Below are 23,362 nucleotides of genomic sequence, written 5' to 3' on the forward strand. Positions count from 1 at the left end.
TTCAGGTCATTTTGTGCGCCAAGGACAAGTGTTTTGGGAAAATGGTAATTGTACCACCAGGTGTCGCTGCCTTGATTTCAATAATGAAATCTCATGCCAGGAATCAATATGTGGTCCATATGAAGTCTGTGAAGCAAAGGAGAAATATTTCCAATGTCTACCAGTTGAAAGCAGTACTTGTGTGGTCTTTGGAGACCCTCATTATCACACATTTGATGGGCTTCTCTTCCACTTCCAAGGATCCTGTTCTTATCTTCTAGCACGGAACTGCAACCAAGGGAATCACCTACCATATTTTAGCATAGAAGCAAAGAATGAAAACCGAGGAGGGTCTTCAGTAGCATGGCTGAAAGACATCTCTGTAGAAGTCTACTCGTATAACATTGTCATACCCAAGGAAAGTTTTGGAAAAATAAAGGTAAGAATTAAAATAATAGTGATGAAGCTAATTGGTTCCATGCTACAGTCACATCGGGAGATTTTTTATTACTTTTTATAATAGTCACCAGCATCTCTCCATTAAGAATCCTGTATCAGATTCATCCAGGCGGAATACGAGGCAGAACTCCAAATTGGAAATGAGGACAAATGAGTAACATCAGTGCAACTATACATTATGGACCGATTTATCATTTGCGTTTTTTTTAAGACAATTTTTTTGGCTTGTATTAGTTCCAGTTTTTGGTGCCAAATTCATTAGAAAAGCCCATGCAATTCATGGATTTGGTGGAAAGTAACAAAAGGGCTTTCTTCCTTTTTTGAACTGTTTTGTGACTTTTGGTGCCAAAAGTTGCAAAAAATATGGCAAAAATTTTGGTTTACTTAAAACTACTCCAAGGGGGAACTGGAGTGAAGAAATGTTGTGACTTTTTAAAAAGTCACAGTTGATTAATCGGGAAAAGCATCTGAAATCGCTAGACTTCGCCTACAAAGCAGAAAACCAAACAAGAAGTGAGCACATAAAAAATAGACCTCAAAAAAGTTGCAAATAGGCACAAAACTAGACAAAAAACAGGCACAAAGGCAATGATGATTCAGGGCCTATGACTAAGAATATGAGGCTGACTCTTGGGTTTGTGCAACATCTTGAGATTTTTTTCGCCTGTTTGACTCAGATCCTCCTGATTTTCTGCAGTGAATTTTTTGCATGGTGTTTACAGCTAATTTGTAGCAAAATCCGCTAGAAATACAAGTACAAGGGTTGCAAAAGCGAACTTCCAGGCGAATATTCACTGCGTAATTAGACATGCCATAGACTTAAAATCCGCACCGCAGGGTCTTTTCCACATTTCTGAAAAATCGGTATTATTATTGTAATGCGCTTCAGGTTTTCTGTCCCCAAATCAAATTGGAAAATCCACAGTGTATCCGCCTTGTGTGAACATACGTTAAAACTTAAGTCACTTTTTCAAGCATTGTTGAGTGTCTGAAATAGCAGTGCAGGAGCTTTATAATGAAGGCATTCAGAATGAACCCGATATTTCGCAATGTATTTACATTAGGAAAGTGGCATGCAATTACTGATAAATCAGATTCAAAATATAGAAATGTACTGTATATTTTTATTACCCCTATATTCATTTATTGCTAATCTTTCTAACCAAAATAGGAAGCTGTAGTTATCCCCTTTCCCTCAGTACTGTGCTTCATTTTCTCAAGCAGTCCCATAGACAATGAATGGAGCGGAGGTCAAGAATGTGAACTTGTGCTTCATTCAAGATGGGGCTCTGCAGATCCCAGATCCTAAGTTCCAAAATCCCTTTCTCTCGATCACTGCGGTTCACTGCAGTCAGACCACCAGCGGTCAGTGTAAGTGATCCGCTATCTTATGGGGAACTCATTAGGGAACTAATAAATCTACAAAAAGACCCCTGGACCTCCTTCGCCTTCCAAAACTAATCGAAAACCACTCATGCCTGTTCCTGCATGGCACACTTGCTGCAGGCACTCCAGATAATCTAACTGATTTGTTTTTCATTTTTTTACTACTTCCTTTTTGATGACGCTTCATTTGAAAATACTAGTGAATGCTGGATAGTCAATTGGGTTGTCTTCAGGGGGCAGAGGCCGGAGGCAGTGACGCAGCCTCTTTCCCCTCTCTGAAATGAAGCGTCATCAGTGTAGTACATTTCTGGGGCTCGGCTAGTCCTAGTATGTGTCGGTTGTTAATTCCAATGTATGCTCAGTAGATTCTTGTTACTGTGCAATATGCAGAGTGACAGTGCGCTCTCTCGCCATCTCTGATCAGAAGTAATGAGCCGGCAAGAGAGCGCCCAATCAGACATTGGAATAAAATTGGCTGAACCTTTTTCAGCCAGACTGTATGACCATCTAATAACGTACAGTATATAGAGGCTTCCCAACTCTTCCCAGACACATGATACCAGGGAAGAGAGGGATCAGGCAGTTTAAACTGACAGTAAATCCAGATCTTTCTATTCAACGGGGAGATAAAGCACCATCAGAGCTGTCTGGCTGCAGATTTCCATTGGTTATAAAGATAATGCTAGTACATTATTGCTGAAAAATAAAATTGCAACATCAAATCACCCTAAATTGTTATTAACCCCTTCACGACATCCGCTGTACATGTACGGCGCAAGTTGGAAGCGGATGTATGGAGCAGCCTCACGCACCCAGCCCATACCTGGCAGGTGATGGCTGTGTATTACAGCCAGGACCTGCTAACAATCGCGGGTAGAGCGGAGCTCCATGCACAATTGTTAACCTGTTAAATGCCGCTGTCAATTTGTGACAGTGACATTTAACACGCGCTGGTATGCATATGCAACATTCTCCCCGCCTATCAGCTCGCCCCTGACGTGATTGCTGGTCGCCGATGGGTTGTCATGATAGCTCGGGGTCAGCTAATGACCCATGTGCTTGTCATTACGGAGCTCCTTTGAAACCCTGCCTGTAGCCGTGCTTCAAAGGAGACTGTGATTTCTTCTATATGCTGTGGCATCGCTGTATATACAGTAGCACAAGTGATTGGACGATTGCATCTTTAAGTTCCCTAAGTGGACTAACAAAAACAGTACAAAGTAGAAAATAAATGTTTCCAAAAATATGAAAAAAATGTAAAAAAAAAACCTAAAAGTTCAAGTCACCTCCCTTTTCCCTCATTGAAAAAAAGATATTAAAAAAATAAAAAAAATACACATATGTGATATTGCACTGTTCAGAAAAGCCCGATCTATTAAAATATAAAAGAATTAACCTGATCACTAAACACTGTAAACGAATAAAAAAATCAAAATTCAAGAATACCAAAATTGCGTTTCTTTGGTCGCTGGAATTCCACATAAAAGGCTGTAAAAAGCGTTCAAAAAGTCACATCTATACCAAAAAGGTACTAATAAAAACGTTGCCTTGGGGTGCAAAAAAATAAGACATCGCACAAAACCAAAAAATGTTACAGGTCTCGTAAAATGGGGACACAACCCCCCAATTTTTTTTAAAACTGATTTTTTTTCACCACTTAAATAATAAAAAAAATTGGATATGTTTAGTATAGCTGTAATTGTATTGATGAGGAGAATCATATTGTGAAGTCATTTTTACCACAAAATGTACACTGTAAAAACAATTATCCAAAAATGATGTCAGAATTGCATTTTTATCACAATTTCACCACACTTGGAATTTTTTTCCTATTTTCCGGTACACTATGTGGAAAAATGAATGGTGTCATTCAAAAGTACTATTCGTCCCACAAAAAACAAGCTCTCATATGTCTATGTGTATTGAAAAATAAACGTTATGTCTCTGGGGAGAAGGGGAGGAAAGAACGGAAATTGGTCTCAGTGTAATGGGGTTAAACAGAAAAAGTATTAGAAATGGCTGTTTAAACAAGTTTAAGAAAAATATACATTATTATTTATGTAATTACATTTTATATATTGTGTTATATATACATTATGTATATTATATAAATAAAATGTATGTTTTACTGAATCTGTTTAAACATCACTTTTCTAATTTCTTTTACTTTCCTTTTAATTATCAAATAGGAGGACTTGACATTTCACTTCTATTTATATAATGTCATATTCACATAGATGGTAACTACAAAAAGTAGTTTTTACCATTCAGCCATTGGGTCAAGTAAGAGAGGTTGGTAGCTTTTCTTGTCTTAGGGGATTAACCATGAAAATACTTAGGATGTCTAAAAGTCATTGTGATTCTCATGTTTGAAGAAAGTCAGATATCAGAGTCACATATCAAAGTCACACATAATTTCAATTTGGCTTGGAGGAGGTATGTGTGAAATGAAATAGAATGCCTAAGTTTCTTCAACTGAGTGTATAGCTCAATGGTAAGTGTACTGGCTTCTAGACATAGTTCAAGTCCCAGAAGCGTACAGTGAACTTTTTTTTATATTGTTATCAGTTGTAAAAGTCAGATGTCAAAGTCACTTATGTCAAAGTCACACATGTCAAAGTCAAATGTCAGAGTCACATATCAAAGTCACATGTCAAAGTAAAATGTCAAAGTCACTTATCAAAGTCACATATCAAAGTCATTTATCAAAGTCAGATGTCAAAGTCATTTATTAAAGTCACATATCAAAGTCAGTTCTCAGGCAAGGTATTTAGCCTTAAACTGACATTATTCTGATGTTTGACTTTGATATCTGATCATGTCCTAAAATGGACACTGTAAACTTGGATTGGGTCCCCCATGAAGTATCCTTTGCTGCTAATGGGAATCTACGGTCCACATATGCCTCTGTATGCCTATATAATGGCATACAGTACAGACCAAAAGTTTGGACACAGCTTCTCATTTAAAGATTTTTCTGTATTTTCATGACTATGAAAATTGTACATTCACACTGAAGCATCAAAACTATGAATTAACACATGTGGAATTATATACTTAACAAAAAAGTGTGAAACAACTGAAAATATGTCTTATATTCTTGGTTCTTCAAAGTAGCCACCTTTTGCTTTGATGACTGCTTTTCACACTCTTGGCATTCTCTTGATGAGCTTCAAGAGGTAGTCACCGGAAATGGTTTTCACTTCACGGGTGTGTCCTGTCAGGTTTAATAAGTGGGATTTCTTGCCTTATAAATGGGGTTGGGACCATCAGTTGTGTTGTGCAAAAATCAGGTGGATACACAGCTGATAGTCCTACTGAATAGACTGTTAGAATTTGTATTATGGCATGAAAAAAGCAGCTAAGTAAAGAAAAACGAGTGGCCATCATTACTTTAAGAAATGAAGGTCAGTCAGTCCGAAAAATTGGGAAAACTTTGAAAGTGCCCCCAAGTGCAGTTGCAAAAACCATCAAGCGCTATAAAGAAACTGGCTCACATGAGGACCGCCCCAGGAAAGGAAGACGAAGAATCACCTCTGCTTCTGAGGATAAGTTTATCCAAGTCACCAGCCTCAGAAATCGCAGGTTAACAGCAGCTCAGATTAGAGACCAGGTCAATGCCACACAGAGTTCTAGCAGCAGACACATCTCTACAACAACTGTTAAGAAGAGACTTTGTGCAGCAGGCCTTCATGGTAAAATAGCTGCTAGGAAACCACTGCTAAGGACAGGCAACAAGCAGAAGAGACTTGTTTGGGCTAAAGAACATAAGGAATGGACATTAGACCAGTGGAAATCTGTGCTTTGGTCTGATGAGTCCAAATTTGATATCTTTGGTTCCAACCACTGTGTCTTTGTGCGACGCCGAAAAGGTGAACGGATGGACTATTTATGCCTGGTTCCCACCGTGAAACATGGAGGAGGAGGTGTGATGGTGTGTGGGTGCTTTGCTGGTGACACTGTTGGGGATTTATTCAAAATTGAAGGCATACTGAACCAACATGGCTACCACAGCATCTTGCAGTGGCATGCTATTCCATCCGGTTTGCGTTTAGTTGGACCATCATTTATTTTTCAACAGGACAATGACCCCAAACACACCTCCAGGCTGTGTAAGTGCTATTTGACCAAGAAGGAGAGTGATGGGGTGCTACGCCAGATGACCTGGCCTCCACAGTCACCAGACCTGAACCCAGTCGAGATGGTTTGGGGTGAGCTGGACCGCAGAGTGAAGGCAAAAGGGCCAACAAGTGCTAAGCATCTCTGGGAACTCCTTCAAGATTGCTGGAAGACTATTTCTGGTGACTACCTCTTGAAGCTCATCAAGAGAATGCCAAGAGTGTGCAAAGCAGTCATCAAAGCAAAAGGTGGCTACTTTGAAGAACCTAGAATATAAGACATATTTTCAGTTGTTTCACACTTTTTTGTTAAGTATATAATTCCACATGTGTAAATTCATAGTTTTGATGCCTTCAGTGTGAATGTACAATTTTCATAGTTATGAAAATACAGAAAAATCTTTAAATGAGAAGGTGTGTCCAAACTTTTGGTCTGTACTGTATATCAGCGGCTTCAATCAGAGGTATATCTGGGAACACTTTCGTCTCATACTTCTGATGAAAGCAAAAAAGAAGGTCTTAATCAAACCTAACTCTGCAAAGAAAAACAGACCCTTTCTTCTATTACATAAAACAACCCCTTTAACTAAAATAGACAACTCTGCTAAGGTTAGTGTTGTTGAAACAGCATCAAACTTCAATACCGTGTAGATGAATGAACGTCAAATGGAACGTGGAATGATCCCATTTCTCAAGCAAAATCCAAGTAAAAAATGCCACCTTTTTTATTTGAACTCGACTAAAGTTCTGTTCAGACTTTGGATATTTTTTAAAGACTTTTACATTCAAGACATATTTTTTAAATAAGGTTTCTTTTAAATGAGATCTCATTCTAGCCAATTCCTTTAAATGGTCATAGGGTTTAATGTAGACAATTCCTTTGCATAATCATGAAGTTTAATCCTATACAATTACCTACAGTGGATTAAGCCAGAAGGTTAGAGGTTCATCCACATTTTTACCAATACCATGCAGCAGTCATAGTATGTATGAGGCTGTGCTTCCCAAGGCTCGCTACTCTAATATGCTCATTAAATCAGATAAAGGTTTTTTTGAGACACATCCTTGTCAATTTACTTCAACAACCAGAATCATTTGGCTCTATTTAGAGCCTGTTAGCATCTCTGGCCGAGGTCCAGCTTTTTCTTCCAAAGTGATTTTGTTACATCCTGTAACTTAAGGGTTCATTAGGGGTAACAAGAACAGAAGAGAAACAGAAAAGTGGGTTGAATTCTAACCAAATGATTATACAAAAATAGACAAAGAGGGCTTTTAAAAAAAAAATGCTTAAAGCTTGGAGACATTTAACACCCCAAGTCAATTATCTGAGAGATGCGATAGAGAACAGTAAAGAATTTAGAGACGGACGTGGCTATAATACAGTCTGTTACCCGGGAAAAATCTTGCCAAAATCTAGAAAGACAAATTAAGCTGCAATAATGATTTGATACAATGTGCAGCAACTCGGAGGTAAAACTATCATCCTCTTCCATCAGCAGTCGAATTCCTTATTTTACTTCTTCAATAATTATGGGATTTAGAGTGTACTTAGCTGATGGTTAGCAAAAAAGGAAAAAAAAGATTAAAAGATTATGCTATACTTATAATACATTTTGTTATTTCTACATTTCTAGCATGCTGGAGCTAGTAAGAAATAACCTTATACTTAAATGACGACATACTATAAGCATTGATTATCTGTTTTCCCGTTTTTCCTTACAGCAGACCAATAATAATATCATTTCTTCCCTTGTGTACTAGTAGGACAGTGGGAAAAACAAGATAATCTTGCAGTTATGATACCTTTAAATGGCTAACAAAAATAAAATAAATGATGTTACAAGGCAAGCTTTCGGGAAAACTTAGGTCCCTTCCTCAGGCATGGTATGAAAAGATATATGAAGAAACACAAATATATGCACACAAAGAAAAAAAAAGGAAAAGAAAAGCAGATGCATGGCATAATAAATTGACATTTAAATAAACAAGCAAACTGAGCTTGGCGAGTGAGTCCTTAATTGGATTAGATTAGTGGTGTGAAAGTTTTATTGTCCCAATATCCATGTAGGCCTGGTGCCCTCACTGTCCCTGGAGCAGATTCCTCAGATTTTGTAATGAGACATAAATCCTTCTGATAGATTTATTCCTGTGTGGAAGGTGTCAAAGACCCTAATCAGTTTGTATTCCCAGACCCTTCGATGTTTATGTGATTTAAAGTTGCCTTTTAATATGACAACTTTCATATTGTTGATGTTGTGTCCTGGACCACAGAAATGTTTGGCCACCGGTACCTGGGTTTTTTTTATCTGTAATTGTGAGGCGATGAGACCTCATCCTTGCTCTCAATGTCTGTCCTGTTTCTCCCACATAGAGACCCCCAATAGGACATATAGTGCAGAGAATTAAGTACACCACATTGGAAGAGGAACTTGTGAATGTCCCAGGAATCTTATATTCCTGCTGTGTGTTGGTAATCTGTATCCTGTCTTTGGTTTCTATATGAGTGCAGGTTTTGCAGCTCTTCACATTGCAAGGAAAAGTTCCTCTTGGTGTATCTGAGGGCATTGAACTTCAGATCATGATGTTTCTTAAATTTGGAGGTTGCCGGTAGCACAGCAAGGGAGGGTCTTTGAATATTGTTTTCAGCCAGTCATCCTTGTGTAGGATGTGGTGAAGTTTTTTAACAGTTTTTCTCAGAACCTCAAGCTGTGGTTGTAGGTCACCACCAGAGGTACACGATTATTTTCCTCTTTTTCTCCATACTGAAGTAATTGACTTCTACGGATCCTTGTGGCTCTAATGATCTGGTCATCAAGGGAGGAGGGGTGGTAGCCTTGGTTTAAAAATGTCTTTTTAAGATGGGTTAAGTTTTCATCCCTGTCTGTTGGACTGGAACAGATACGTTTATACTTAAGGGCCTGGCTGTAAATGATGGACTTTTTAATGTGTTTCGGGTGGAAGCTTTCCATCTGAGGTATGTGGGACGGTCAGTTGGTTTCCGATACACTGATGTCTGGATGGAACTATTTTGAATATCTCTGGTGGTATTCAGAAAGTTGATTTCCGTTTTTGAGTGCTCCAATGTTAAGTTTATGGTGGGATGAAATCTATTGAATTTGTCATGGAATTTTAGAAGTTTTTGTTCAGACTCAGTCCAGATTATTAAGATGTCATCAATCTAACGAAAATAGGCCAGGGGTTTGATGGAGCATGATGCTAGAAAGTCATTTTCCAGTTTCGGCATGAAAAGATTGGCATACTGGGGTGCCATTTTGGTGCCCATAGCAGTTCCAGTGCACAGCAGCTATAGTTCCTCGTCGAAAGAGAAGAAGTTATGTGTGAGGATAAATCTGGTGAGTCTTAATACAGATTCGGAAGGGATCCCATTAGCTTCAAGAAACATTTGGCAGTTGGATAATCCATCTTCATGTGAGATGTTTGAATATAGGGATTCTACATTCATGGTGGCTAAGATGGCACTCTTAGGGAGAGGACTTATTGTAGATAGTTTTTATAAAAGGTCCGTGGTATCCTGTAAATAACTGGCTGTCTTCCTCACCAGCGGTTTAGGGACATTTTCTACCCACCCTGAGATTTTTTTGGTGAGTGTTCCCACCCCTGAGATGGGTTACCTGGCTTATGAATCTTGGGAAGCATATAGAAAATACATATCCTGGGATTCTCAGGTATGAAGTCCAGAAGGTATGTGGAATCTGTACACATACCTTTGATGACTCTTTTCAACTTCCTCATATATTTTGGAGTCGGGTCCTCATCCAGTTTGGTGTAGTATTGTATGTCCGTCAGCTCTCTGTGTGCTTCTTTAATGTAGTCAGTCGTATTCAGAAGGACTATAGCGCCACCTTTATCCGCAGGCTTAATAGTGATCTCCTTCTTGTTCTTCAGGCTGTGAATTGCCCTTCTCTCCTGCACACTGATGTTAGGTGTTTCCTTTCTTTTTTTAACCAACATCATGGACTGCACCAAATGTCTAAATGAGTCGATATTGTTAGAACTCTCCCGTTAGTTTTTTTCTAGTTTTCTGGTCACATGACCATTTTTGCCTATTTAATCCGGCTCCGCCCTCCTGGCCTTGCTGGACTTCATTGTATTTACTACTCTTGAGCTAGCTTGTTGCTCTGTTACCGTTCTCTGTTAGTTTTGCTAGGTCTTCTGACCTCTATGTTCTTTGTTGTGTGTTTGTCTTTGACTGCTACTATTTCTGCTAGGAGGTGACCAACTTTATCCCAGTCCCTAGTTCTTGTAGGGATCCCTCCCTTACATCTATAGGTCTTCGTACAGACTAGCCTAGGACTTTAGCGGGTCTGATCGCAGGATCAGGTTCCGCGTTACATCGTAGGGTTCCAGTTTAGTTCCATCTTAGGGACAGATCTCCTGTCTTTCCTTAGTGCTTGTAGCAGATCATAACAGGAAGTCCAGCCGTAAAAAATTTCTCTAAGGAAAGACCTCCAGTTTCCATCATGGTCTCGGTTCAAGATTTGGCTCAACGCTTGCAGGGACTCTCTCTGGAGGTGGCCAAGCTCCAACAACACGTGAGTAGCTGTTCTGGAGCACATTTTGTAGAGCCAAAGGTACGTCTGCCTGATCTATTTTTTGGTGAACAACAAGATTTTTTTTCTTTTAAAAATGCTTGTTTATTGTATTTTCGTTTAAGACCCGGATCCTCTGGTGATGAATCACAGCGCATAGGGTTCATAATGTCACTTTTGCGCAAGGATCCTCAGGGATGGGCTTTTTCTCTCCAACCTAGTGATCCATGCTTTAGATCAGTGGATAGTTTTTTTTCTGCTTTGGGTTTGTTGTACGATGATCCTGATCGTGTCTCATCTGCTGAGTCTGAATTGAGACGTTTGAGGCAGGGATCAGGTAATGTGGAAAAATATTGTTCTCACTTCTGTCGGTGGTCTGCCCAGGTGGGGTGGAACGATTCAGCTTTGAAAAGTTTGTTTCTTGCGGGGCTAGGTGAAAGGGTTAAAGATTTGCTGATTGCTTATCCCACACCTGGAAACTTTCAGGAGGCTAACAAAAAATCTAAGAGGTACTTTGATAGGAAACGGCAAGAGGTTTCGTTTACTATTGGTGACATGGTTTGGTTGTCCTCTAAGAATCTGCGATTGAGGATTCCTTCTAAAAAATTGGGTCCCAAGTTTGTAGGGCCCTTTAAGGTGCTTCAGATAGTTAACCAATCTGCTGTTAGGTTGGAGGTTCCTACCTCCTGGAAGATTAATCCGGTGTTTCATGTTTCTCTGTTGAAAAAAGCTGATGTGTCGGTTGGTGACGCCTCTGCCACTGTTCCTCCGGTGGTGGAGGACGGGGAATATGAAATTTCCAGCATCCTAAATTCTAGATGGTATAGAGGGAGTTTGCAGTATCTCGTCGCTTGGAAGGGTTTCGGACCCGAGGATAACTCATGGGTGAGGGCGGATGATGTTTCTGCTTCCAGACTTGTCAGAGCGTTTCACAGGAGGTTTCCTGATAAGCCCGGTCCTAGGGGATCCGGAGGATCCTCTTAGAAGAGGGGGTACTGTTAGAACTCTCCTGTTAGGTTTTTTCTAGTTTGCTGGTCACATGACCATTTTTGCCTATTTAATCCGGCTCCGCCCTTCTGGCCTTGCTGGACTTCATTGTATTTACTACTCTTGAGCTAGCTTGTTGCTCTGTTACCGTTCTCTGTTAGTTTTGCTAGGTCTTCTGACCTCTATGTTCTTTGTTGTGTGTTTGTCTTTGACTGCTACTATTTCTGCTAGGAGGTGACCAACTTTATCCCAGTCCCTAGTTCTTGTAGGGATCCCTCCCTTACATCTATAGGTCTTCGTACAGACTAGCCTAGGACTTTAGCGGGTCTGATCGCAGGATCAGGTTCCCCGTTACATCGTAGGGTTCCAGTTTAGTTCTATTGTAGGGACAGATCTCCTGTCTTTCCTTAGTGCTTGTAGCAGATCATAACAGATATGTTGGTCCAAATTGGTGTTGTGGCCAGGTGGAGGTGTCCAGTCAGATTTTTTCTTTTTCTTTAGTTTGACTTGTGTTTGGCTGTTTAGAAGCCTCAAGTCGTCTTTACCATCAAAAAACTCCTTCAGTCTCAGTCTCCTGAAATATTGTCCCATGTGACTACAAAGTTCTGTCTTGTCTAGAGGTTTTGCAGGACAAAATGTGAGACCTCTAGAAAGTACACTGAGTTCTATTTTGGTGGGTTTGTGAGATGACAAATTGATAACACAGTTGACTGTACCTGTGTCCTTCCGGCAGCTTTGCTCCATACTGTTGTGCTTAGGAGGAACTTGACTGGTGCTGGAATAGAATCCTGCTTTCAGTCAAAGTCTGTGGAGTTTCTTTTTCTACAAACACATTTTTTATTAATCAAAATAAACTCAAAGGTAACCTGTCACCAGGTTTTCCCCATATAAAGTACGGCCACCACCGGTAAGCCCCTTCTAGAGTGTTGTATAATATATATGTCCCCAATCCCCTCTGCAAGCCACATAAAATAGCTTTTTTTATACCCACCTATGAAGCAGTTCGGTCTGATGGGCATTGCTGGGCTTGATCCGGTGCCTCTCTTCTTGCGATCGCTGTCCTCCTTCTTACTTCCTACGGGTGCCTCTTCCTACATCATCCACATAGTTAACTCCATTATGCACCGGCATAGGCGTACTGTTCTTTGCCGTGCCGAGGGCAGAGCAAAGTACTGTCATGTGCATGTGCTGGAAAAGGCCAAAGATCGTGGGCCGCATGTGCACTGCAATGCTTTGCTCTGCCCTCGTGGGGCGGAGAGAAGAACGCATGCGCAGGAGTGCGATGGAGGAAACTGTGTGGATGACATAGGATGAGTCATCCACATGAAACAGGGAAAGAGGATGACGATCGCAAGAAGAGAGGAGCCGCCAGATCAAGACCAGAGACACCCGTCGGACCGGACCACGCTGGCTGTGAGTATAATAGAGGGTCTTTTTTGTGCCCTGCAGAGCAGATTGGTGACTTGTATACAGCATTCTAGAATGGGCTTACAGGTGGTGGCCGTACTTTATATGGGGAAAATCTGGTGACAGGTTGCCTTTAAACTCCTTAGCCTTAAAAGAGGCGTTTCACCCTCCCACAATATGTTTATTATTAAGAATGTAATTTATTAGATTGGGAAACTTGTGCTGAATTTAAAGCTAAAGGAAAACAGATTAACAGAAATTTTGTTACATGGCAGTCTCAAAAAGACAGACATAGCCAGTACTTGAATCTTTAAGTACAATGCACTTAGGCCTTTGTGAAATTCTATCTGAAGGAAGTCTAGTATGTCTGTAACCTGCAGCTTGCTACTATCTACATCTTGAGTAAAATACCCAGCAGAAAAACCTTGCTTGACCCTTGTACACTTCTCCTTCATGGATCTAGCCCTGGTTAGTGGCAAGGTCTGCATGACTGCACAAGAGAACACTGTAGATTGTACAAGGGATGGTCAACCATTAGACTGTCTGGATGAATCGCTCCAGGTTGTGGCAGAATTGAGAGCTCTTAGACAGGAAAAGTCTCCAACAAAATGCACATTAGGGAAGTGTGGAAATATCTTTTTAATTTCCTTTATAAGTGGTTTTGATCAGGTGCCATCTTGTTTGCTGATATAATATTACTTATTTCAAATTGTCTGATTTTAAAGAACCACTCCTCCCATCAAAGCACTTTCACACCTTACAAAGAGAGATCTTGAGAGTCCGTGAGATCACGACCTGGAGGGGTTGAGTAGGTTCACTCTGGCATTTCAAACCCGTCAATTATTCAACGGAGGAAACATCTCAAAGGTGGAAGGCTCTAGATCCAACCTCCTTGAATCGTGTTGTGTATAAGCTAGTTTAGGTGATCACCTGGAGGAAAATACAGTTTGGGATTCAGGTATTTATAAGATTTGCTCTCTGTCACTTTTTTGCTGGATAGAAAGGCAAAATGAGCAATTGTAAGTACACAGTGCTATATAATATGATGATTGCAATATATTAAGAGGATAAAAACTTTGATGTGAGTTCTTCTGTACACAATTATCTTTCCCCTGGATTGGCAAAAAAGTGAAAGAGAGCATATCTTATAAATATCTGAGTCCCAGACTGTATTTTCATCCAGGTGAACACCTAAACTAGCTTAGACACAACAGGATTGAAGGAGGTTGGATCTAGAGCCTTCCACCTCTTAGATGTTTCCTCCATTGAGTGATTGATGGGTTTGAAATGCCAGAGTGAATCTCTTATTTAACCCTTCCATGTTGTGATCTTACAGGCTTTCAAGATCTCTCTTTATAAGGTGTGAAAGTGCCATAAAGCTCAAGGAATTGCCTCAGCACCTATGGACATAGCATCTAAGACCATCTATTGCCAACAGTCTTTCCCACTGAGAGGGAAGAAGGAAAATAATCTTTTTGAAATGTATAACAAGGCATTGTTCTTCCTGGACTTTTCCCAACTTATTTTGCAAACCAAGCTTAGATGTAACTGGACTGTAATTTGAAGATGACACATCTTCTGAAGATGCTTCTATCATCCAGTTATGGAATTATAGTTATCTCCTGTGTTCGTAAAGTGGCCGCTATAGTGACCACTACATCTGTAAGGTGTAAAGTAGAAGGGATCCTGAACAGCAAAGGTTTAAATTGCAGAAGTTTGACATTGCCTCTTAGTGCACTACTATTCTTATATTCAGTGGCATGTAAAAGTTTAGGCACCCCTGGTCAAAAGTACTGTTTTTGTGAACAATTAAGCAAGTTGAAGATGAAATGATCTCTAAGGCTGTGTGCCCACGTAGCGTTTTTCAAGCGTATATGCTGCGGAATTTCCGCAGCGTAAACGCTTGAAAAACGCATGTATATCCGCACCCCATGGTCCCCAATGGCATTCCGCAATGTCAATGCCCATGCTGCGGATTTTTCCGCAGCGTATATGTTGCGGTCAAAAATCCGCAGCATGTTCATTAATTTTGCGGAAGCGCTGCGGAATCAATGTGCGGATGGTACCCAAGTCTGGATGAGAGGAGACTCTCATCCAGACCTGGGTACCAAAGAACCTGTAAAAAAAAGAATAAAATAAAGTTTATACTTATCTTCTGATGTTTTCCCTCCGTCGCGCTGTTGTCTGAAGGACCTGCCACGTCATTGAGTCATGTGACCCACCACATGACTCAATGACGTCACCGCAGGTCCTGCACACAACAGCGTGAGCCGCTCAAGCCTCCGGACGGGGCAGAGAATGCATCAGAAGGTGAGTATAAAGTTTATTTTTTTATTTTTTACCATTCTGAACAAGTTGTCAAGCACTTTTCCAAGTGATGCTTGGAGAAGTGCTTGATAACCCGCATGCGGAAATGCATGCAAAGACGCCTCACAAACGCTTCTACCTGGCGGGAAAACCGCATGTAATATCCGCATGCGATTTTCCCGCCAGGGAGAAGCGTAAAAAATATGCTTCAGGTCCGCAACGTGGGCACATAGCCTTAAAGGCCTAAAGTTAGAGAAGACACATTTCATTGGTATTTTATGCAAAAAATATATATTTTTTCATCTGTTACATTTTAAAAATTACAAAAAGGAAAATGGGACGATGCAAAATTTGGGCACCCTGCATGGTTAGTACCAATTTTTTACAATAGGAGAAACTGGAGTAAACCGGTACAGAAGTATCAAAAAGTAGTTTATTTAGAATATATGATTAAAACACACAATTAAAATAAGTGAAAAGGACAGGTAGAAATAAATAACCATAGGCAATCAATACTCAATAGTGCCTCCCAGGCACCATGTAACCCAATATGCAAAATGCAGTCTACAGTGAATACGCACTTCCAAACGAAGTAAAAAACAAAAACAGAAAGGAAGCAGAAAAGAGCGTAATGGATAAGACCTATTCTTTATTTAAATATTCATAATAAAATATCCAAAGAATCATCTGTTCTTTGGATCTTCTAATTGTTTTTTTTATGAGAATGTGTATTGTGTTTGGTGGTGTGGCACTCTATGTCACTTCTCCTGTTCCCCTTGTTTTAATTAATATTTTATTATGAATATTTAAATAAAGAATTGGTCTTATCCATTATGCTCTTTTCTGCTTCCTTTCTGTTTTTGGTTTCTCCTCTCCCAGGCACCGCAGCTATATAAACTAAGTATAGGCCTATAAGTTACAAAAAAGATGCCAATAATTGGGATACACTGGGAGATGTTAAGAGTGCCAAAGGATAGGGAGTATATGCATAATTAGTGACAAAAAATGTCTAAACGGTCCCCGACGGCCTACAACCGAGCTAGAGCTATCCCTTATAATCAACTCTTATATCAAAACAAACAAAAAGATAAAGGTGTGGATGAACATAAAATCATATTTATCTCCACCTTTAGGCTGCGTGCCCACTGTGCGTTTTTCAATCTTTTTGCCGCAAAATTTCCGCAGCGAAAACGCTTAAAAAACGCTTGGTAATACGTGCCACATGGTCTCCAATGATAATCCACATGTGCTGTGCACATGCTGCGGAAATTTCCGCTGCGAACTATCATTGCGGAAAAATACGCAGCATGTCCATTAATTTTGCGGACACGCAGCGTAATTGCCGCCATTGACTCGCATTGAAACGCATATTATCCGTGTCAGCACATTTGCACATACGGATATTATGTGATTCTATATGCGGATGGTACCCGGGTTTAGAGAAGAGGAGACTCTCATCCAGACCCAGGTACCATAGAACCTGTAAAAAAAAATGTAAAATAAAAAATAAAGATTATACTTAGCTTCCGATGGCCCCCAGTCTCCTCAGCGATGCGTCCGGTCTGTTGTATGGGTCGCGGTGGTGTGAAAGGACCTGCCATGACGTCATTGAGTTATGTGACAGGTCACGCGACCGCTCATGTCGGCGGTCACGTGACCTGTCACATGACTTAATGACGTCATGGCAGGTCCTTTAACACCACCGCGACCCATACAACAGACCGGACGGAGCGGAGAAAATACCGGTTGCATGGATTTATATAGTGTGACCAAGTTGTCAAGCACTTTTCCAAGTGATGCTAAAATCGCTTGGAAAAGCGCTTGATAACCCGCATGCAGAAATGCATGCAAAAACGCTTGACAAATGCTTCTACCTGGCAGGAAAAGCGCATGTAAAATTCACATGCGTTTTTCCTGCCAGGGAGAAGCGGAAAAAATATGCAGCATTTCTGCATCGTGGGCACTTAGCCTTAACCATAGATGGACATGAACAAGAGGGCTGTCCTCGCAAAACATTGGCCCATACTGAAAACTGAACCCTCCGTTGGGTCCATCCTGGGTGATGCACCATCAATGACTCTGAGAAGAATCTAAAAGATCTCCTGGTCAAAAGCCACTATATACCTGCAAAAAAATTTACTTTTTTTGACCGCAACAACCAATCGTGGGGTGTTTCCCCTGCGGCCACTGTCTTGCCTGCGCCAATGTCCTGCACTGCAAAATGTTTGATACAGTGAATGGCAGTTTCAGATCGAACAGTGGATTTCATGCAATAGCACTAATGTCATCTACTATGCTACTTGTGGCTGCCAACTTATATATGTGGGACTCATGTATAGGGAGCTCAGAGTGAGGGTCCGAGAGCATGTGCGGGACATTGGCACAGCCAAGACAGTGGCCGACCCCTCTCAACTTAAAACAATCCCCCAACACTTTCAGAATCACTATGATTGTGACCCCAAATCACTCATGGTGAGGGATATTGATATGATCCATATGGGCATTAGGGGAGGTAATATTAAAAAGCTCCTGGCCCAACGGGAAGCTAAATGGATTGTTGCATTAAATACCATGTCACCCAATGGGCAGAATGAATCTCTTACTTTTTCCTCTTTTTTGTATATGATGTGGACTCATTCTTTCCGCATCCTCCCACTCAGACTGTGTCATTTCTAGTTGATTATCCTTGGATTAAATACCCCCCATACTCCTTTGCTTGTTAAATTGGGTTTTGTTTGTTGGTTGTGTACTTTACTAATTTTATCCCTCTTTTTCATTATTATTTTTAATTCTCTTAGTTGTGAAATCTTCCTTTGATGTGGCACTCTGCATTGAGCTTGCAAAAATGATTCATATATTTATGCTTTATTGCACTGAACAGTATTACTGCACTGTCAATATGTTCTGTTACATCAACCCCCGTTTTCATTGTTGCAATTTACTACCTTTGTCTCTCTATGTCTGTGCCACATCTGACTGTGCCCTCATCAGCGCTGTGGTGCACACGCGTTCTTCGCCTCCTGTGTTCGCTCGATGACGCCCAACATCTTAATGCCCGCAGCACATGACTTGGAGCCTTGGAACTTTTTCCACACTAATGTGCATGCGTGAGCAGGGACTTGTTGGCCAGGGATGGGCGAGCGACACTACCAATGAGGGGCGCGTGCGCCGAATATGCAGCCCGGACTGGAAGCCTAAGGTCACATGTGATACTACGTGGCCAGTTGCCATAGGTACAAGAAGGTCCTGTAACGCCTTGCATATATAACCTCCCCTTGAGAAAGCAAGACTAGAATCCCGCGAAACGTACGTCGGGGACCATTTTTCACACCCGATTTCCCTACTTACCTGGGCTGTCAGCTTATATTTGGGTAAGATGTGCCATATTTCTAACTGGCACATGTGATTGCCACTTGGCACTTTACATACTTTAGACATTGTTTGTCACTAATTATGCATATACTCCCTATCCTTTCGCACTCTTAACATCTTCCAGTGTATCCCAATTATTGGCATCTTTTTGTGACTTATATGTCTATACTTAGTTTATATAGTTGCGGTGCCTGGGAAGCACTATTGAGTATTGATTGCCTATGGTTATTTATTTCTACCTGTCCTTTTCACTTATTTTAATTTAATCATATATTCTAAATAAACTACTTTTTGATACTTCTCTACCGGTTTATTCCAGTTTTTCCAATTCTAGAAAATGTGTTTTGGAGTGGTCGTTTTTTGGTGGGTCATGACATTTTTTGTATGATGCCGTAGGCCCACAGTTAATATACTAATAGGTTTTTGGTTGCTAATGGTTAGTACCGAGTAGCAAGCAACCCCTTTTGAAAGTATCACAGCTTGTAAACGCTTTTTGTAGACAGACAAGGGTCTTTCAATTATTGTTTGAGAGATTTTCATCCATTCTTCCTTGAAAAATTCTTCCAGTTCTGTGAGATTCCTGGGTCGTCTTGCATGCGCTTCTATTTCGAGGTCTAGCCACAGATTTTCAATGATGTTCAGATCAGGGGACTGTGATGACCATTGTAAAAGCTTCAGTTTGCACCTTTTGAGGTCGTCTATTATGGATTTTGACATGTGCTTAGGATCATTATCCATTTGTAGAAGCCATCCTCTTTATAACTTCAGCTTTTTTATAGATGGTATTATGTTTGCATCAATAATTTAGTGAAATTTCATTGAATCCATTCTTCCCTCTACCTGTGAGATGTTCCCCGTTCCATTGGCTGCAACACAACCCCAAAGCATGATTGATCCAGCGCCGTGCTTAATGGTTGGCGAGATGTTCTTTTCCTGAAATTCTATGCCCTTTTTTCTCCACACATACCTTTGATCATTGTGGCTAAAGAGTTCTATTTCAACCTTATCGGTCAACACGACTTATTTCCAAAATGCATTAGGCTTGTTTAGATTTTCTTTTGCATAATTTTAATGCTGAATTTTATGGTGAGGAAGCAGGAGAGGTTTTCTTCTGACGACTCTTCCATGAAGGCCATATTTGTGCAGGTTTCTCTGAACCGTAGAACAATGTACCACAACTCCAGAGTCTGCTAAATCTTTCTGAAGGTCTTTTGCAGTCAAGCTGGGGTTCTGATTTGCCTCTCTAGCAATCCTACTAGCAGCTCTTGTTGAAATTTAGCTTGGTCTTTCAGACCTTATCTTGACCTCCATTGTTCCTGTTAACTGCCATTCCTTAATTACATTTCAGACTAAGGAAGGGCAACTTGAAAACGCCTTGCTATCTTCTTATAGCTTTGTACTTCTTTGTGGGCATCCACCATTTTCATTTTCAGAGTGCTAGGCAACTGCTTAGAAGAACCCATGGCTGCTGTTTTTTGGCAGAAGGTTAGTGCTAGAACCCTCCTGTTTGTTTTTTCCATCTTGTGTTTTGCCGTCACGTGACCATCTGCCTTTATATTTCAGCTCCGCCCTTCTGGCTGTACTGGACTTCAGTGTTTGACTGTTTTTCTAGCCAGGTGCTTCGGTGCCTATCTCTGTCAGTTCACCTGGTCCTTCTGGGACCTCTAGTACCTTTTTGTCTGTTTGTCTTTTTGTGTTCTGCAACAACTTCTCTGTTTAGGAGGTGTCCCATTTTTGTTCCAGTCCTTAGTTCTTTTAGGGACCCATCCTCTTATGCTATAAGTCTTCGTTCAGACTAGCCGAGGACTAAGGCAGGTCTGTTCGCTAGGAACAGGCAGCCCGCTACATCGTAGGGATTCAGCTTAGTCTTACTGTAGGGACAACTTTCCCCTATCTTTCCTTAGTACATGTTGCAGATTATAACAGTTAGAGGAAGCTGGGTTTTTATAAAGCTGGGAAATTTGCATCACCTGGTCTTCCTACTTTAACTTTAGGCCTTTTAGAGATCATTTCATCTTCAACTTGCTTAACTGTTCACAATAACAGTAATTTTGACCAGAGGTGTCCAAACTTTTACTTGCCACTGTACTATTGGTGATGCAGAGTGCTTAGGTTGATAACTGTTATTCGTTTTCCCAAAGACTTAGGACCAAGATTTACAAGAGAGTAAACTTCCGTTCTTTTATCTGTGGTAGGGACCTCTTATAGGACCTTCAGAGATTGTAGAATAGAGTCTTCCAGAAATTAAAATTTATTGAATAGTTGGACTGAACAACATTAAAACACAGGAATGTGAGGTTATGCTTATATGTTATTCTCAATTTCCAGCAAGAAGTATAGCATTTCAATTCAGCTTTCAGCTATCAGAAGTTGGATCAGAATCCATACATCTAGAGGAGACTGCAATCTTATCAAAGAGCCTTGGTTGTCAATGATCTTGTCTAGATCACAGCCAAACAGTCTACGTGACTAAAACTCCAACCCACGCAAGGTGCACTTGGAAGCATTATCTGTGACCCAGGGTTTAGGCCAGAAAGCACATATACCTGCAGCAGAGAAAGTAATAGTCTTGGCTAACATTGTGAAATACTTGAATAAAGCCAACAATACACAGATAGTCAGAGGTCATCTAATATATGTAGACCATGATACAACATCATCTTTTGGATCTATATCTTCTTGGACTTGAAGGATCAGTGTGGGCACTCTAAGTGCACAATGAGTGTGGAAAACTAAAGGGTCTTAAACATTTGATGAATTTTCAGCAAGTGCAATAGTACACCTAGATTGCCATATCAACTTAGAATTCTGCTCCTTAAAGGGGCTGTCCATTTTTCTATTTTAATAAATGTATTGAATTCCTAATTTTGTAGCACATACAGATATATAAGTATTACAGGTCTTCATCCTGCCTTTGTTAAAAAAGTCTTCTTCGCAGACTGCACAGAGCTTCTACTCTCAGAAAGGCAGTCGACTGAGGAGCATGTGACCTCCAAATGAAAAACACTCTGCATGGGAAAGCTGCTTTACAATTAGAGGAAGCTGAACGGACAGGAAAATAGGGATGCAAAATAGTCAAACTGTGTGAAAGAGGTAACAGAAAAGATAATCAGAGTTTCTAAAGGCGCTCTCTAGAAGGAGAAATGTTCTCCCTTAGACACCCTGTCAGAAGACTCTAGTATAGCAACATCAGATCTCTTGGTTTGCACTGATGAGTTGCAAACACCTCAAAACACGTGTCTGCAAATGGAACTTCTGGTTTGGCTTCTTATCTTAAGTCATGTGGAAAGGCTCGTTAAAGGGTCGTTATTGACTTTTAGGATTGCTATATCCAATAAGTTGCGCTAGAGTTCAAGTCCTGTTTTTTCCTGGTTATGTCTATATTTATGCAGTATACTTATGCAATACTATTGTTGTACTAAAGAAATATAGATGACATGCTAATTTCTAATGATAAAGAAATGGCACTGCACATTGTTCCAAGGTTAAACAACAAAGCTGGCAAAAGATTTACAGAGAAAGAGGAATATTAATGTAGTCAATGTGAAAACTGCAATATTTCAAGATTTCTTTTATGTGGATGCCACCATTTTCAAAATATTTTTACTGTAAAAGTTGATTTGAACAATATGTAGTTTTCCAATTATATATTCCCTTTAACTCTTTTAGATGCAAACACTTTTTTAATGCCATACTGTATTTTTCTTATTGCAGGTAAATGATTTGATATTTTCTCTTCCAGTAATTCTGGAATTTGGAGCCATAAAAATTTATCAAAGTGGTTTATCGACAGCTGTGGAGACTGATTTTGGTTTATTAGTAATTTATGATGGGGAACACTACGCCTCTATATCAGTCCCAGGAACTTACATCAACTCTACTTGTGGAATGTGTGGAAACTACAACAAAAATCCAGAGGATGATACTCTTCGCTCAGACGGAAGACTGGCGGTCTCTGTAATAGATCTAGGAGAGAGTTGGAGAGTCTACCACCCAGACTGGAAATGCTCTTCTGGCTGTGTAGATAACTGTAGCTCATGTGACACAGCAATGGAATCACTTTACTTTACCTCCGAATATTGTGGATTTATAAACCTTACAGGGAGTCCTCTTTGGGATTGTGGCACTGTGCTGGACCCCACCGCCTTTGTCCATAGCTGTGTTTATGACCTTTGTGGCGCCAGGGATAATGGCACCAGCCTTTGCCAGGCAATTCAAGCTTACGCTCTTGTATGTCAAGCACTGGGAATTACAGTGGGTGACTGGAGAACTCCAACTGGGTGTGGTAAGAACAATTGTATTCATTTACACTAAAATTCAATCGTCTATATTTTTATTTATGAAAACTTCTCTGGAGGAACATCTTGGAATATTCACCAGTCCGTTCCTCCTCTCAAAACGTGGTACACATGTCTCAGGCGGCCTGTTACAATCAATAATGGAAAATAAACCACTTTTCACATAGCGATGGAAAATGTAATACCTGTTTTCTTCCCGTGAAGCTTCATCTTAGGGTGCAGTCAGACGGCCGTATTGCTCGCGCGATGATCGCATCGCAATCCTCGGATTGGCCGTCGGCTATCCTGACCTGAGCATGACAGAATGTATTTCTATGCAGCTGTCACACTCAAGTTAGGAGAGCCGACAGCCAGTCCGAGGATTGCGATGCGATCCTCGCGAGAGTAAAACGGCCGCCTGACTACACTCTTAATTCCCAGATTTCATCCTGCTTATTATTCCTCTATGCCAGTGGTTTCAAACTTGGGCAGGTAAATGGGCCGCACATAAAAAAAGTTG

General features: G+C 40.5%; 1 protein-coding gene across 1 annotated transcript in view; it reads left to right on the forward strand.

Annotated features, from left to right (window-relative positions):
- Positions 1–23,362, forward strand: part of TECTA (tectorin alpha) — a 171,274-nt gene that overhangs the window by 10,966 nt on the left and 136,946 nt on the right. The window contains exons 6-7 of the mRNA XM_073656655.1: positions 6–418; positions 22,280–22,850. Of these exons, the coding sequence (XP_073512756.1) occupies positions 6–418; positions 22,280–22,850 (984 nt within the window). The remainder of the gene's footprint in view (positions 1–5; positions 419–22,279; positions 22,851–23,362) is intronic.

The sequence above is a fragment of the Phyllobates terribilis genome, unplaced genomic scaffold (assembly GCF_046119375.1).
Source record: "Phyllobates terribilis strain yellow unplaced genomic scaffold, ASM4611937v1 Scaffold_12__6_contigs__length_324123572, whole genome shotgun sequence".
Taxonomy (NCBI): domain Eukaryota; kingdom Metazoa; phylum Chordata; class Amphibia; order Anura; family Dendrobatidae; genus Phyllobates; species Phyllobates terribilis.